At 38.1% G+C, this 14,243-nt stretch overlaps 1 protein-coding gene across 2 annotated transcripts in view; it reads left to right on the top strand.

The window, feature by feature from the left end:
- The window catches only part of PGM1 (phosphoglucomutase 1), a 77,291-nt gene that overhangs the window by 51,938 nt on the left and 11,110 nt on the right, over nt 1-14,243 (top strand). For both annotated transcript variants that reach the window (XM_040232678.1, XM_040232677.1), the window contains exons 8-9: nt 3,762-3,897; nt 6,706-6,889. In XM_040232678.1, the coding sequence (XP_040088612.1) occupies nt 3,762-3,897; nt 6,706-6,889 (320 nt within the window). The remainder of the gene's footprint in view (nt 1-3,761; nt 3,898-6,705; nt 6,890-14,243) is intronic.

The following is a 14,243-nucleotide window of genomic DNA, read 5'->3' as shown; positions in this document are numbered from 1 at the left end:
GAACTGGACCAAGTTTGAAGAGACCTGAAGCAAAGCTTGCAGTTAGGACTAGTGCTTGCTGATAATGTTTCCTCTTCCTTACACTTAAGTGGGCTTGGTTTCTTTTTTTTTTTTAATTAAAAAATGATACCAGTAATTCATATTCATAATAAGAAAATTGGGGAAAAAGAGAAAAACACTGTAGTCCTATTGCACAGAAAAAAAGAGCATATTAGGTTATATTCCATTTTCTTCCCCAGTATGTATAGTTAAGGGACATTATTTTTGAAAGCTTAATGAGATAGTGGAGAATATTAATTTTCCCTAAAAGTTTATTTTTGCCTTATTCATAATGGTATCTTATATTGGTTTCAATAGTTATATGGTACTCGGGCTTCCCTGGTGGCGCAGACAGTAAAGAATTTGCCTGCTTTGCATGGTACTTAACAGTTTATAAAATATTTTCATCCTCTCTCACCAAAGAGTCTTAAAATTGTGTGAGAAAGGTGGCATTACCCCCTTTTTACAGTTGAAGAAACTGTATGAGGCTCAGAAAAGTGATTTGTCCAAATTCAAGCAGCTTCTAAGTAAGTTTCAGATTCAGGTTTTCTGATTCTTAAATATAAAGCATTTTTCACTGACCCAAAACTGCCATACCTGCAAAAACAACAGTAGCTTGAGAAACACATCTATACACCATTGCCTTTTTTTCACTAGTAACTTGTCATCATTCATTAGAACTCTAAAGAAAATGAAATTTACCCAGACTTCTTAAGTATTAGAGTTACCCAGCATTTTGATATATCCAAGGTGATTAGTGAGATTAATGAGAATTTTCAAAAGAGACTGGAGATTGTGTAAATGGAAGATAATATTTATTTATGTTATGCAAGGCAGACATTTTGTTTAAAAATATTAGATGTGTGATTTAGTTATCTCCAAGTAACTTGGTTAAAGTTGGGTAAGATTTTTAGATTTTATTTTCATGTCTACATAAAGGAAAAAGCTAATTCTTAGAACAGGAAAAGCACAAAGGAATACTGCCCGCTATGCTTTCAGTCTAGTCTCCCCCTCCGCGCAAAATAGAAAAAAGAAAACAAAAAGGAAGGAAGGACAGAATAAAGAAAAACGAACTTAGGGGCTCACAGACAAATAATTCCAAGCTATACACTTCTGTCATGAATTCTCATATACAGAAGTAGCTGCCGGGATATTACTGCTGAAGGTAAACTGCTGCCAAAGAATATCATCATCTGCAAAAGCTGTAGAAGCCAGAGAGCTAACTTTCTGTTGCTTGAAAGAGCAGTAAAGGCAAATAAAAGTCCAAGCTAATAAAATTAGGTAAACATTTGTAACTTTCTTGTATAATGTGCTAAAAGTATTACTTAATATCTCTAGTTTTGCCAGCATACAGGTTTTGAGAACCACTGTCTCTGAAAGTGGTGTCTTAGAAAGACTCTTTTGGGGAGGAAAAAATTGTGTATTTTTATGAACCAATAAAGAAGATGTTGCAGTAGATTAATTAATTGATTAATTCATTCATGTGCTCCTTCACAATCTGTTATTTAATATATTCTATGTAAGGGTAAATAAGAGATGCCTCCAAGAAATACATGGTTGAGGTGCGAAATGCTCACAAATGAATTACTGAGGCTTAAGGAGCAAGCATGGTGCTGCACCACATGTTTAAGCAGTTGCTATATAAGAAGAGCAAGTAGCTCATGACTGCCTAGGGAAGCTGGGAGCTAGACTAGAGAAGATATTTGAGCTGGGTCTAAAAGGATGAAGAGAGGAAGGAAACAAACTTACTTCATGCCTCACTGCCAGCATTGTGCTACTCTCACAATAAGGAAAATAAGACCCCGTGAGAAGTCAAGGACAGAGAGGCACATGAAGAATTCAAGGCATGATCATATGCAAAACATTATTAGAGGGATTGTATTGAATCCTATTTAGAAATCAGAAAGTGGAGCTCAATATCATTCGCTTTTTTTTTTTTTTTTAGAATAAAGACGTTAAAGGCAAAAAATTAGAGTTCTGTTCCAGATCAGATTCTTGGAAAAGAGGCTCCATGCATAAGTGTGTGTGTGTGTGTGTGTGTGTGTGTGTGCGCGTGTGCTCAGTTGCTCAGTCATGTCAGACTCTTACGACCCCATGGCTGTAGCCCACCAGGCTCCTTTGTCCATAGGATTCGCCAGTCAAGAATACTGGAGCAGGTTGCCATTTCTTCCCCCAGGGGATCTTCTTGACCCAGGAATTGAGCCCATGTCTCTTGTTTTCCCTGCATTGGCAGGTGGATTCTTTACCACTGTGCCACCTGGCAAGACCCCTCCATGCATATAAGTATATCCAAATGCGCTACTTTGTTATTTTCAGTAAAGATTTTAGCAAGGACCTCAGCAAGAGACAGATGTGCCATGGTTTGTTTAACTAAATCCTTTTTGGTTAAAGAAAGATGTCCTAGAACCAGAGTTCCTGGATCCACAAGCAGGTCAATTTTTAAGGCTTTCATTCTGCTGCTGCTCAGTCGCTTCAGTCGTGTTTGGCTCTGTGTGACCCCATAGATGGCAGCCCACCAGGCTCCCCTGTCCCTGGGATTCTCCAGGCAAGAACACTGGAGTGGCCAAATTGCTTTCTAGAAGGACTGTCACCCTCCCGGAAACAGCATGTTGGAATCTCATTTTCCTTATACCTTCCCTAATATTAGGTGTTCTCATTTTTAAATCTGTGGCCGTTTGTCAAACAAGTAGCAGTTTCTTATCGTGGCTTTAACTTAAATTTGTCTTCTTAAAAATAATATTATATTATATATATATAAATATTATATTAATCAGGTATCTGTATTCATTTGTTTGATGAATTGCCTATTTATATTCTTGTGGCCTATATTTCTGTTGAGGCTTTGCTTTTTCCTTATTAATATATAAGAGCTTTTTCTATATTGCTTTAAACATCTACTTTATTTGTAAATGTTTAAAATTTTTTTTAGTTGGGCAATGGCCTTTTAATTTTACCCATAGTAGTTTTGCTGATAGAAATGCAAATTTTTAAGTAGACAACTAGAGAGACTTTTTCCTTCATGAATTTTGAATTTATATGTGTTAGCCATCTCTAAGATTAAAAACAATTGTATATGTGTGTCTGTGTGTTTAGGATATATATATATCCTAGTATTTAAAGGTTTTCAGTTTTTATATTTGAATGTATAATTCATCTGGAATTCTTTTTGGCATGGTGTTTAATGTATAATTCATTTGGAATTCTTTTTGGCATGGTATTTTATAGGGAAAAAACTGATTTTTTCCCAACTGTTTAACTAGTTATACAAATACTACTTAAAAAGTAATCCATTCTTTCTTACAGCATTGAAGTGACAGCTTTATTATTTATTCAGGTCTCATATGTGTTTGACTCTCTTTCTGGGTGCTCTCTTTTGTTGCATGAACAATAATTAATTATTTTAATTATTAAAAATTCACAATGGTCATGTTCTTTTGTTTTTCCCCCCTCAAATTCATACTTCATAATTGATAGATCACATTCTGCCAAGTTATTCCACTGACAGTTTTACTGGCATTTGCCTTAAACTTCTAAATTACTTAGGAAAGCATCAACTTTTTTTCAGTAGTATGTGGCTTTATTCAATAAGTGGTTCCTTCTGTGTATTCAGGTTTCTCAGTAAAATTTTATGACTTTTGGTTGGATCATGTTTACCACTGAGTTTATTCTCAAGTATTTTAGGGAAGTCACACTTCTCACAGCTGCTTGCTGTCCCCCACCAGGTTCTGACCACATCCGTGAGAAAGATGGTCTCTGGGCTGTCCTTGCTTGGCTCTCCATCCTAGCCACCCGCAAACAGAGTGTGGAGGACATTCTTAAAGATCACTGGCAAAAGTATGGGCGGAATTTCTTCACCAGGTAAGCCACAGCCTGGCCAGGAACAGAGGTAGTGCGGGGAAGTGGGCAGAGAGAAATCTCATGCATACAAATTCTTTCCTGTCTTAAGTGTTAATAAAACCTCAGTTCATTCACTTCTGTCTATTGGGGATCTTTAAATCTATTGGGGATTTTTAAAACAATTCAGTCGGGGTTGAGATGAAGTCAACTTTTATGTTAGCTATAAAGAACAAGGCTTAAAATTTTTAGTTAACTTATTCAAAAGAATGAATGTTTTGTCAGCCTTTTAAATGTACCTATTAGATGGGCATGATAATAGCATTGGATTTGGATTCAGAAAAATGGATTCGAATTTTATTTCTGCCCCCTAGTAGATTGGGAAGTCATTTAACCTCTTTCTGTACTGAGTTTTCTCATTTGTAGAGATGGAAGTAGCAGTCTAGCTATTGAATGGATTAAATGAAATATGAGTCTGAAAGTGTTTTATAAACTCTGAGACACTGAAAATATGGAAACTTTTTCTGAAATTATGGAAACAATTATGTTTAGTAAATCAACTTTTCTGACTCATTAAAATAGGTCCCCAAAGGCTGTGTAGTTGACAATGCTTCCTTCATTGATTCAATAAATACTGACCGTGTACCTACTTTCTGCCAGGCACTGGGGCTTCTCAATGGACAAAATACTTAGAATAGTTAGTAAGTCTTCTTTACCATACATATTTCTATTTTTAAGATGCATTAGCATTTTTTCCAGTGTGCTTTTCACTAATTTCAATTTGCCTTTCCCCTAGTAAGTGTAAAAATAACAGATTTTTCCCCCTGGATCTCACTATTCTAATTATGGAAAAGAAATATGAGAGCAAGGATATTAGATAAATTACTTATCTGTAATAAATGTAAAGATATAATTTCTCTGAACTTCAGTTCCCGTCTCTATAAAAATAGGTGAGTTGAGACTAGAGAATTTAAAAACTATATCACAGATTCAATGGTCTCGACTATCTTTGGATAGTCGAGAAAGAATTCACCCTTAAGCAACTTGGTCTCCTTAATCAGAAAACTTTTCTCAACTTTGGACAAGTTCATTGCTATCTTCCTCCCTCAAGTTATTCTTTGGTGGAAGATGTAAGTAATATCTGCCACACAGTAGCCCTGGCAAATACAGCAAGTATCTCTACTTTCTAAGAACCAGAAAAATCTGGTAATTCAGAACAGCAGTCATGAACTCTCTAGAGCCCAGAGGATCACGAAGGCAGGATCATGTCTGTTTTTGTGCTCCATGGTATCACCAAACACCTAATTCATAGTGACATTGTATAAATATGCTTTGAATAGATAAATGAGTTAACAAGTGAACAGTAGATAGAACGGACTAAGATTAGAACAGTTTGTTCAAAGAGAGGGTCACTCTTGAATCAGTTAGAAGCCTCCATCTAAAAACTATCAACATATTTTTATTAATCTTAAATAACTGCTAACCAAGTATTACAAAGTCCTTAGACCCTGAATCTATGGTTGGTTAAGATTCCATTCTACCCTCCATTCATTTAACAAAAGTGCTCTTTGCATGCCTTGTTTCACATCAGCCGCAAAACAGTTATCGATCAGGCAACTGAGATTCTGAGAAATGAGGCAACTTGCCCATAGTTGCACAGTTAGTAACCAATAAAGGCTGAATTCATAGCTCCTTCTATCTGATTCCAGAGCCCAGATTTTTTCCATTATACCCCTCTGTGCCTAGGATTTATAGAACATTTCCCTCAAACACCCAAAGGTCACAGATGTAAAGCACAAACACCTGGTTGTAATTTCGTGCTGTTTATCATTTTAACTGGGGGAAAGATCTGACTTCAGGATTAAGGGGACTGCTGTCCTTGATTCATAGAATCCTGGAGCCAGAATAGTTGGCCTTAATTCCCTGGTATTTCTCATGTCTCAGAGGTGTCATCTTGCACATATATATTTGTTTCACTATTGCAAATAAATATAGACTCTGCTATCTTGAGCCTCTAAAAAACAACTCTCTCAAGTGGGTGTGTGCCACCAGGACAAGGAAAGCCACCTGTAAGAATCTTTAACCTCACAAGAAAGAAGTCAAGAACAATTCTTGGAGGAAAAATAACAGTCAGAGCATTTCATTTGTAACATGCTTTTATTTTTCTCTTGGCCTATTTGCATCCACACCAGGCTGCTCTGTCAGGGTGAACACTGGATCAGAATCCACTCTCACTGAGAGGAGGGAGGCGTTCCAGGTGTAAAGAGTTAGGGCTTAAAAAAAGAATGAGTTAGGGCTTGGCTTCTTCATTTGGTCAGTGAAAACTTGGCCTTACTCGTGGAAGCTCCTGTGGAGACTGGAACTCTCCTCAGCCAACATCTCAGCAGCCTCAGGCAGGTCCCAGCCTGGGAGCCTTCCAGCATGGATCCCAAAGAAGCTCCAGCTGTTTGGAAGAGCAGTGCCTGAGTCACACGTGCCTTCATGCAGTCTTCTTTAGAGATAACACTGCTTTTGTTTCTACGGCTGGAGGTGGTGATTAAATGTTAGATTGCATCTCTCAAAAGTCTTTGAAGCTGCTAAGAGCTTTATTCTGTAGAAAAGCCCAAATGGGAGTTTTCTGCTCATTCAGAAGCCCCTAACCCTTTCCTGAAACCTTCTAAACGCTTCCTTTCATTCCTGGCCTGCTCCATCCCCAGAGAATGACACGCTCATATTTTTGCCAGCTTCTTCTGAAGTTAGCTGTTTGGGGGGAGGGCCAAACAAATGATGCAAAAAGTGCTGATATCCGTTGGTGTGATTTGAAGTCAGCCTCAACTTTGTGATTTCTCCCAGGTATGATTATGAGGAGGTGGAAGCCGAGGGCGCAAACAAAATGATGAAGGAGTTGGAGGCCCTAATTTCTGATCGCTCCTTCGTGGGGAAACAGTTTCCAGTGGGTGACAAAGTTTACACCGTGGAGAAAATTGATAACTTTGAGTACAGCGATCCGGTGGATGGAAGCATTTCAAGAAATCAGGTAGGAACTGATGTATGTGTACGGGGGAGAGAGTCCATGGAGCTTGGTCTCTGAAATCTCAAGAGAAAAAAGAAAAAGTTTTCTTCGTCATTTGTCTTTTGCTGCCCTGTTTTCTCAAGTGACTTTCTGCCGAGTCACATATGATTTGCACGGGTACTTGTAGGTAACATGGTTTATGCCCTGATTCTACGCTCACCCCTATGCCTTCATTCTGGGATGCTTAGTCTAGACTCCAGAAGGACTTTTACATTCTCCAGAATTCTATGTAAGAGGTCACGTCGAATGTGTGCACAGAAAAGAGCCCTAGAATCTTAAAAAGATGCAGAGCTGCTGCCTTCGATCTCAGCCTCCTCCCTCTCTCTCGAGACTGTAGCAGAATGCCAGCATGGCATGAGAGTGATCTCTTTATGGATGTTTCTGTGATCTATTCTAATTTCTAAAAAAGAAGAAAAAACCCAGACAAACCATTTGTGAACTTAGAAACATTCGCTGTTATCACCTGTAGCACATGACTTGAAGCTGACCCTAACATAGCAGTGTGCATCACAGTGGAGACCCCAGAAAATATCCGGATGGAGACAGAGTTGTTAGGGCTTCTCTCACTGGGTGCTGGGCACCCAGGGTGCGGGCTTGTCAGCCCTTCTCCAGGCTTCTCACAAACACCCGGGCCCAGGCTCCTCTCTCCTTTGGTTCTGTTGCTGTTGTCACAGAATGGACTCAGAATTTAGAAACAGAGGGACTTCCCTAGTGGTCCAGTGGTTGAGACTTCACCTTCCAATGCAAGGGATGTGGATTCAATAAGATCCCACATGCCTCATGGCCGAAAAACATAAAACAGGAACAATATTGTAACAAATTCAATAAAGACTTTTAAAATGGTCCACATTAAAAAAAAATTTTTTTTTAAGATAAACAGATGATTAAGAGGGAGATAAGACTCTGCTATAGCTTTTTTTTTTTTTTAATTTTTACTTTACAATTCTGTATTGGTTTTGGCATAGATTGACATGAATCCACCACAGGTGTACATGCATTCCCAAACATGAACCCCCCTCCCACCCCCCTCCCCACAACATCTCTCTGGGTCATCCCCGCGCGTCAGCCCCAAGCGTGTCATATCCTGCATCAGACATAGACTGGCATTTCGATTCTTACATGTTATTATACATGTTTCAATGCCATTCTCTCAAATCATCACACCCTCTCCCTCTCCCTCTGAGTCCAAAAGTCCGCTATACACATCTGTGTCTTTTTTGCTGTCCTGCATACAGGGTCATCATTGCCATCTTCCTAAATTCCATATATATGTGTTAGTATACTGTATTGGTGTTTTTCTTTCTGGCTCACTTCACTCTGTATAATTGGCTCCAGTTTCATCCATCTCATCAGAACTGATTCAAATGTATTCTTTTTAATGGCTGAGTAATACTCCATTGTGTATATGTACCACAGCTTTCTTATCCATTCATCTACTGATGGACATCTAGGTTGTTTCCATGTCCTGGCTATTATAAACAGTGCTGCGATGAACATTGGGGTACATGTGTTTCTTTCAATTCTGGTTTCCTCTGTGTGTATGCCCAACAGTGGGATTGCTGGGTCATAAGGCATTTCTATTTGCAATTTTTTAAGGAATCTCCACACTGTTCTCCAGAGTGGCTGTACTAGTTTGCACTCCCACCAACAGTGTAGGAGGGTTCCCTTCTCTCCACACCCTCTCCAGCATTTATTGCTTGCAGATTTTTGGATCGCAGACATTCTGACTGGTGTGAAGTGGTACCTCATTGTGGTTTTGATTTGCATTTCTCTAATAATGAGTGATGTTGAGCATCTTTTCATGTGTTTGTTAGCCATCCGTATGTCTTCTTTGGAGAAATGTCTATTTAGTTCTTTGGCCCATTTTTTGATTGGGTCGTTTATTTTTCTGGAATTGAGCTGCAGGAGTTGCTTGTATATTTTTGAGATTAGTTGTTTGTCAGTTGCTTCATTTGCTATTATTTTCTCCCATTCGGAAGGCTGTCTTTTCAGTTTGCTTATGTTTTCCTTTGTTGTGCAGAAGCTTTTAATTTTAATTAGATCCCATTTGTTTATTTTTGCTTTTATTTCCAGAATTCTGGGAGGTGGATCGTAGAGGATCCTGCTGTGGTTTATGTCAGAGAGTGTTTTGCCTATGTTCTCCTCTAACAGTTTTATAGTTTCTGGTCTTACATTTAGATCTTTAATCCATTTTGAGTTTATCTTTGTGTGCGGTGTTAGAAAGTGATCTAGCTTCATTCTTTTACAAGTGGTTGACCAGTTTTCCCAGCACCACTTGTTAAAGAGATTGTCTTTACTCCATTGTATATTCTTGCCTCCTTTGTCAAAGATAAGGTGTCCATATGTATGTGGATTTATCTCTGGGCTTTCTATTTTGTTCCATTGATCTATATGTCTGTCTTTGTGCCAATACCATACTGTCTTGATGACTGTGGCTTTGTAGTAGAGCCTGAAGTCAGGCAAATTGATTCCTCCAGCTCCATCCTTCTTTCTCAAGATTGCTTTGGCTATTCGTGGTTTTTTGTATTTCCATACAAATCTTGAAATTATTTGTTCTAGTTCTGTGAAAAATATCGCCGGTATCTTGATAGGGATTGCATTGAATTTGTAAATTGCTTTGGGTAATATACTCATTTTCACTATATTGATTCTTCCGATCCATGAGCATGGTATATTTCTCTATCTATTAGTGTCCTCTTTGATTTCTTTCATCAGTGTTTTAAAGTTTTCTGTATATAGGTCTTTAGTTTCTTTAGGTAGGTATATTCCTAAGTATTTTATTCTTTTTGTTGCAATGGTGAATGGAATTGTTTCCTTAATTTCTTCTTCTACTTTCTCATTATTAGTGTATACGAATGCAAGGGATTTCTGTGTGTTGATTTTATATCCTGCAACTTTACTATATTCATTAATTAGCTCTAGTAATTTTCTGGTAGAGTCTTTAGTGTTTTCTATGTAGAGGATCATGTCATCTGCAAACAGTGAGAGTTTTACTTCTTCTTTTCCAATTTGGATTCCTTTTATTTCTTTTTCTGCTCTGATTGCTGTGGCTAAAACTTCCAGAACTATGTTGAATAGTAGTGGTGAAAGTGGGCACCCTTGTCTTGTTCCTGACTTAAGGGGAAATGCTTTCAATTTTTCACCATTGAGGATAATGTTTGCTGTGGGTTTGTCATATATAGCTTTTATTATATTGAGGTATGTTCCTTCTATTCCTCCTTTCTGGAGAGTTTTTATCATAAATGGATGTTGAATTTTGTCAAAGGCCTTCTCTGCATCTATTGAGATAATCATATGGTTTTTATTTTTCAATTTGTTAATGTGGTGAATTACACTGATTGATTTGCGGATGTTGAAGAATCCTTGCATCCCTGGGATAAAGCCCACTTGGTCATGGTGTACGATCTTTTTAATGTGTTGTTGGATTCTGATTGCTAGAATTTTGTTGAGGATTTTTGCATCTATGTTCATCAGTGATATTGGCCTGTAGTTTTCCTTTTTTGTAGTATCTTTGTCAGGTTTTGGTATTAGGGTGATGGTGGCCTCATAGAATGAGTTTGGAAGTTTCCCTTCCTCTGCAATTTTCTGGAAGAGTTTGAGTAGGATAGGTGTTAACTCTTCTCGAAATTTTTGGTAGAATTCAGCTGTGAAGCCGTCTGGACCTGGGCTTTTGTTTGCTGGAAGATTTCTGATTACAGTTTCAATTTCCGTGCTTGTGATGGGTCTGTTAAGATTGTCTATTTCTTCCTGGTTTAGTTTTGGAAAATTGTATTTTTCTAAGAATTTGTCCATTTCTTCCAGGTTGTCCATTTTATTGGCATATAATTGCTGATAGTAGTCTCTTATGATCCTTTGTATTTCTGTGTTGTCTGTTGTGATCTCTCCATTTTCATTTCTAATTTTATTGATTTGATTTTTCTCTCTTTGCTTCTTGATGAGTCTGGCTAATGGTCTGTCAATTTTATTTATCCTTTCAAAGAACCAGCTTTTGGCTTTGTTGATTTTTGCTATGGTCTCTTTTGTTTCTTTTGCATTTATTTCTGCCCTAATTTTTAAGATTTCTTTCCTTCTGCTAACTCTGGGGTTCTCTAATTCTTCCTTTTCTAGTTGCTTTAGGTGTAGAGTTAGGTTATTTATTTGACTTTTTTCTTGTTTCTTGAGGTATGCCTGTATTGCTATGAACTTTCCTCTTAGCACTGCTTTTATAGTGTCCCACAGGTTTTGGGTTGTTGTGTTTTCATTTTCATTAGTTTCTATGCATATTTTGATTTCTTTTTTGATTTCTTCTGTGATTTGTTGGTTATTCAGAAGCGTGTTGTTCAGCCTCCAAATGTTGGAATTTTTAATAGGTTTCCTCCTGTAATTGAGATCTAATCTTAGTGCATTATGGTCAGAAAAGATGCTTGGAATGATTTCGATTTTTTTGAATTTATCAAGGTTATATTTATGGCCCAGGATGTGATCTATCCTGGAGAAGGTTCCATGAGCACTTGAGAAAAAGGTGAAATTCATTGTTTTGAGGTGAAATGTCCTATAGATATCAATTAGGTCTAACTGGTCTAATGTATCATTTAAAGTTTGCGTTTCTTTGTTAATTTTCTGTTTAGTTGATCTGTCCATATGTGTGAGTGGGGTATTAAAGTCTCCCACTATTATTGTGTTGTTGTTGATTTCCCCTTTCATACTTGTTAGCATTTGTCCTACATATTGCGGTGCTCCTATATTGGGTGCATATATATTTATAATTGTTATATCTTCTTCTTGGATTAATCCTTTGATCATTATGTAGTGGCCTTCTTTGTCTCTTTTCACAGCCTTTGTTTTAAAGTCTATTTTATCGGATATGAGTATTGCCACTCCTGCTTTCTTTTGGTCTCTATTTGCATGGAATATCTTTTTCCAACCCTTCACTTTCAGTCTGTATGTGTCCCTTGTTTTGAGGTGGGTCTCTTGTAAGCAGCATATAGAGGGTTCTTGTTTTTGTATCCAATCGGCCAGTCTTTGCCTTTTGGTTGGGGCATTCAATCCATTTACGTTTAAGGTAATTATTGATAAGTATGATCCCGTTGCCATTTGTTTTATTATTTTGGGTTCGGGTTTATACTCCCTTTTTGTGTTTCCTGTCTAGAGAATATCCTTTAGAATTTGTTGGAGAGCTGGTTTGGTGGTGCTGAATTCTCTCAGCTTTTGCTTGTCTGTAAAGCTTTTGATTTCTCCTTCGTATTTGAATGAGATCCTTGCTGGGTATATTAATCTGGGCTGTAGGTTATTTTCTTTCATCACTTTAAGTATGTCTTGCCATTCCCTCCTGGCCTGAAGAGTTTCTATTGAGAGATCAGCTGTTATCCTTATGGGAATCCCCTTGTGTGTTATTTGTTGTTTTTCCCTTGCTGCTTTTAATAGTTGTTCTTTGTGTTTGATCTTTGTTAATTTGATTAATATGTGTCTTGGGGTGTTTCGCCTTGGGTTTATCCTATTTGGGACTCTCTGGGTTTCTTGGACTTGGGTGATTATTTCCTTCCCCATTTTAGGGAAGTTTTCCACTATTATCTCCTCAAGGATTTTCTCATGGTCTTTCTTTTTGTCTTCTTCTTCTGGGACTCCTATAATTCGAATGTTGGAGCGTTTCATATTGTCCTGGAGGTCTCTGAGATTGTCCTCATTTCTTTTAATTCGTTTTTCTTTTTTCCTCTCTGATTCATTTATTTCTACCATTCTGTCTTCTATTTCACTAATCCTATCTTCTGCCTCCGTTATTCTATTATTTGTTGCCTCCAGAGTGTTTCTGATCTCATTTATTGCATTATTCATTGTATATTGACTCTTTTTTATTTCTTCTAGGTCCTTATTGAACCTTTCTTGCATCTTCTCCATCCTTGTCTCTAGGGTATTTATCTGTGATTCCATTTTGACTTCAAGATTTTGGATCATTTTCACTATCAATATTCGGAATTCTTTCTCAGGTAGATTCCCTATCTCTTCCTCTTTTGTCTGGTTTGGTGGGCATTTCTCCTGCTCCTTTACCTGTTGGGTATTCCTCTGTCTCTTCATCTTGGTTATATTGCTGCGTTTGGAATGGCCTTTTTATATTCTGGTAATTTGTGGAGTTCTCTTTATTGTGGAGCTTCCTCACTGTGGGTGGGGTTGTATCAGTGGCTTGTCCAGGTTTCCTGGTTAGGGAAGCTTGTGTTGGAGGTCTGGTGGGTGGAGCTGGGTTTCTTCTCTCTGGAGTGCAGTGGAGTGACCAGTAATGGGTTATGAGACGTCTAAAGTTTTGGAGTAACTTTGAGCTGCCTGTATATTGAAGCTCAGGGGTGTGTTCCTGTGTTGCTGGAGAATTTGTGTGATATGTCTTGCTCTGGAACTTGTTGGCCCTTGGGTGGAGCTTTGTTTCAGTGTAGGTTTGGAGGCATTTGATGAGCTCCTATTGCTTAATGTTCCCTGAATTCAGGAGTTCTCTGATGTTCTCAAGCTTTGGACTTAAGCCTCCTGCTTCTGGTTTTCGGTTTTATTTTTACAGTGGTCTCTAGACTTCTCCATCTATACAGCACCAATGATATAGTATCTAGGCTAAAGATGAAAGGTTTCTCCACATTGAGGGGCACCCAGAGAGGTTCACTGGGTTACATGGAGAAGAGAAGAGGGAGGGGGTAGTTAGAGGTGACTGGAATGAGATGCGGTGAGATCAAAAGAGGAGAGAGCAAGCTAGTCAATAGTCACTTCCTTATGTGCGCTCCATAGTCTGGACCTCTCAGCGGTATTTACGGAGTTATACAGGGGAGAGGAGAGAGAGGAAGTAGACAGAGGTTGCCAGGAGGGTAAGAGAGAGGAATGAAAAGGAGAGAGACAGGTCCAGCCAGTAATCAGTTCCTTAGGTGCTCTCCACCATCTAGAACACACAGAGAATCACAGAGTTGGATATAGAAGAGATGGGGGGAGGGGGGGGGGGAGAGACAGAGGCCACCTGGTGGAGAAGAAGGAGAGTCCAAAAGGAGGAGAGAGTGGTCAAGCCAGTAATCTCGCTGTCAGGTAAGATTGGGTTATGAAATGTACAAGATTGACAACAAAAACCGAAAAGCAAAGATTAAAAACCTAGAGTAGAGGTTAGATTTTCAAAAATACAATGTTAAAGAGACGAAGCAGAAGGAAGAAAGAAAAAAAAGAGAAAAGATTAAAAATAATAATAATAATATTAAGAAAAAGAAATAAGGAAAAAAAATAAGGAAAAAAATATATATAAGAAAAAAAAAAAAAACCCAAGATTAAAAATGAAATACCAACAACAACCACGCGAAGACTATATATGGTGTTTGCTTTA

The sequence above is a fragment of the Oryx dammah genome, unplaced genomic scaffold, assembly GCF_014754425.2.
Source record: "Oryx dammah isolate SB20612 unplaced genomic scaffold, SCBI_Odam_1.1 HiC_scaffold_28, whole genome shotgun sequence".
NCBI classification, from domain to species: Eukaryota; Metazoa; Chordata; class Mammalia; order Artiodactyla; family Bovidae; genus Oryx; species Oryx dammah.
This window is presented reverse-complemented; position numbering and strand designations above follow the sequence as displayed.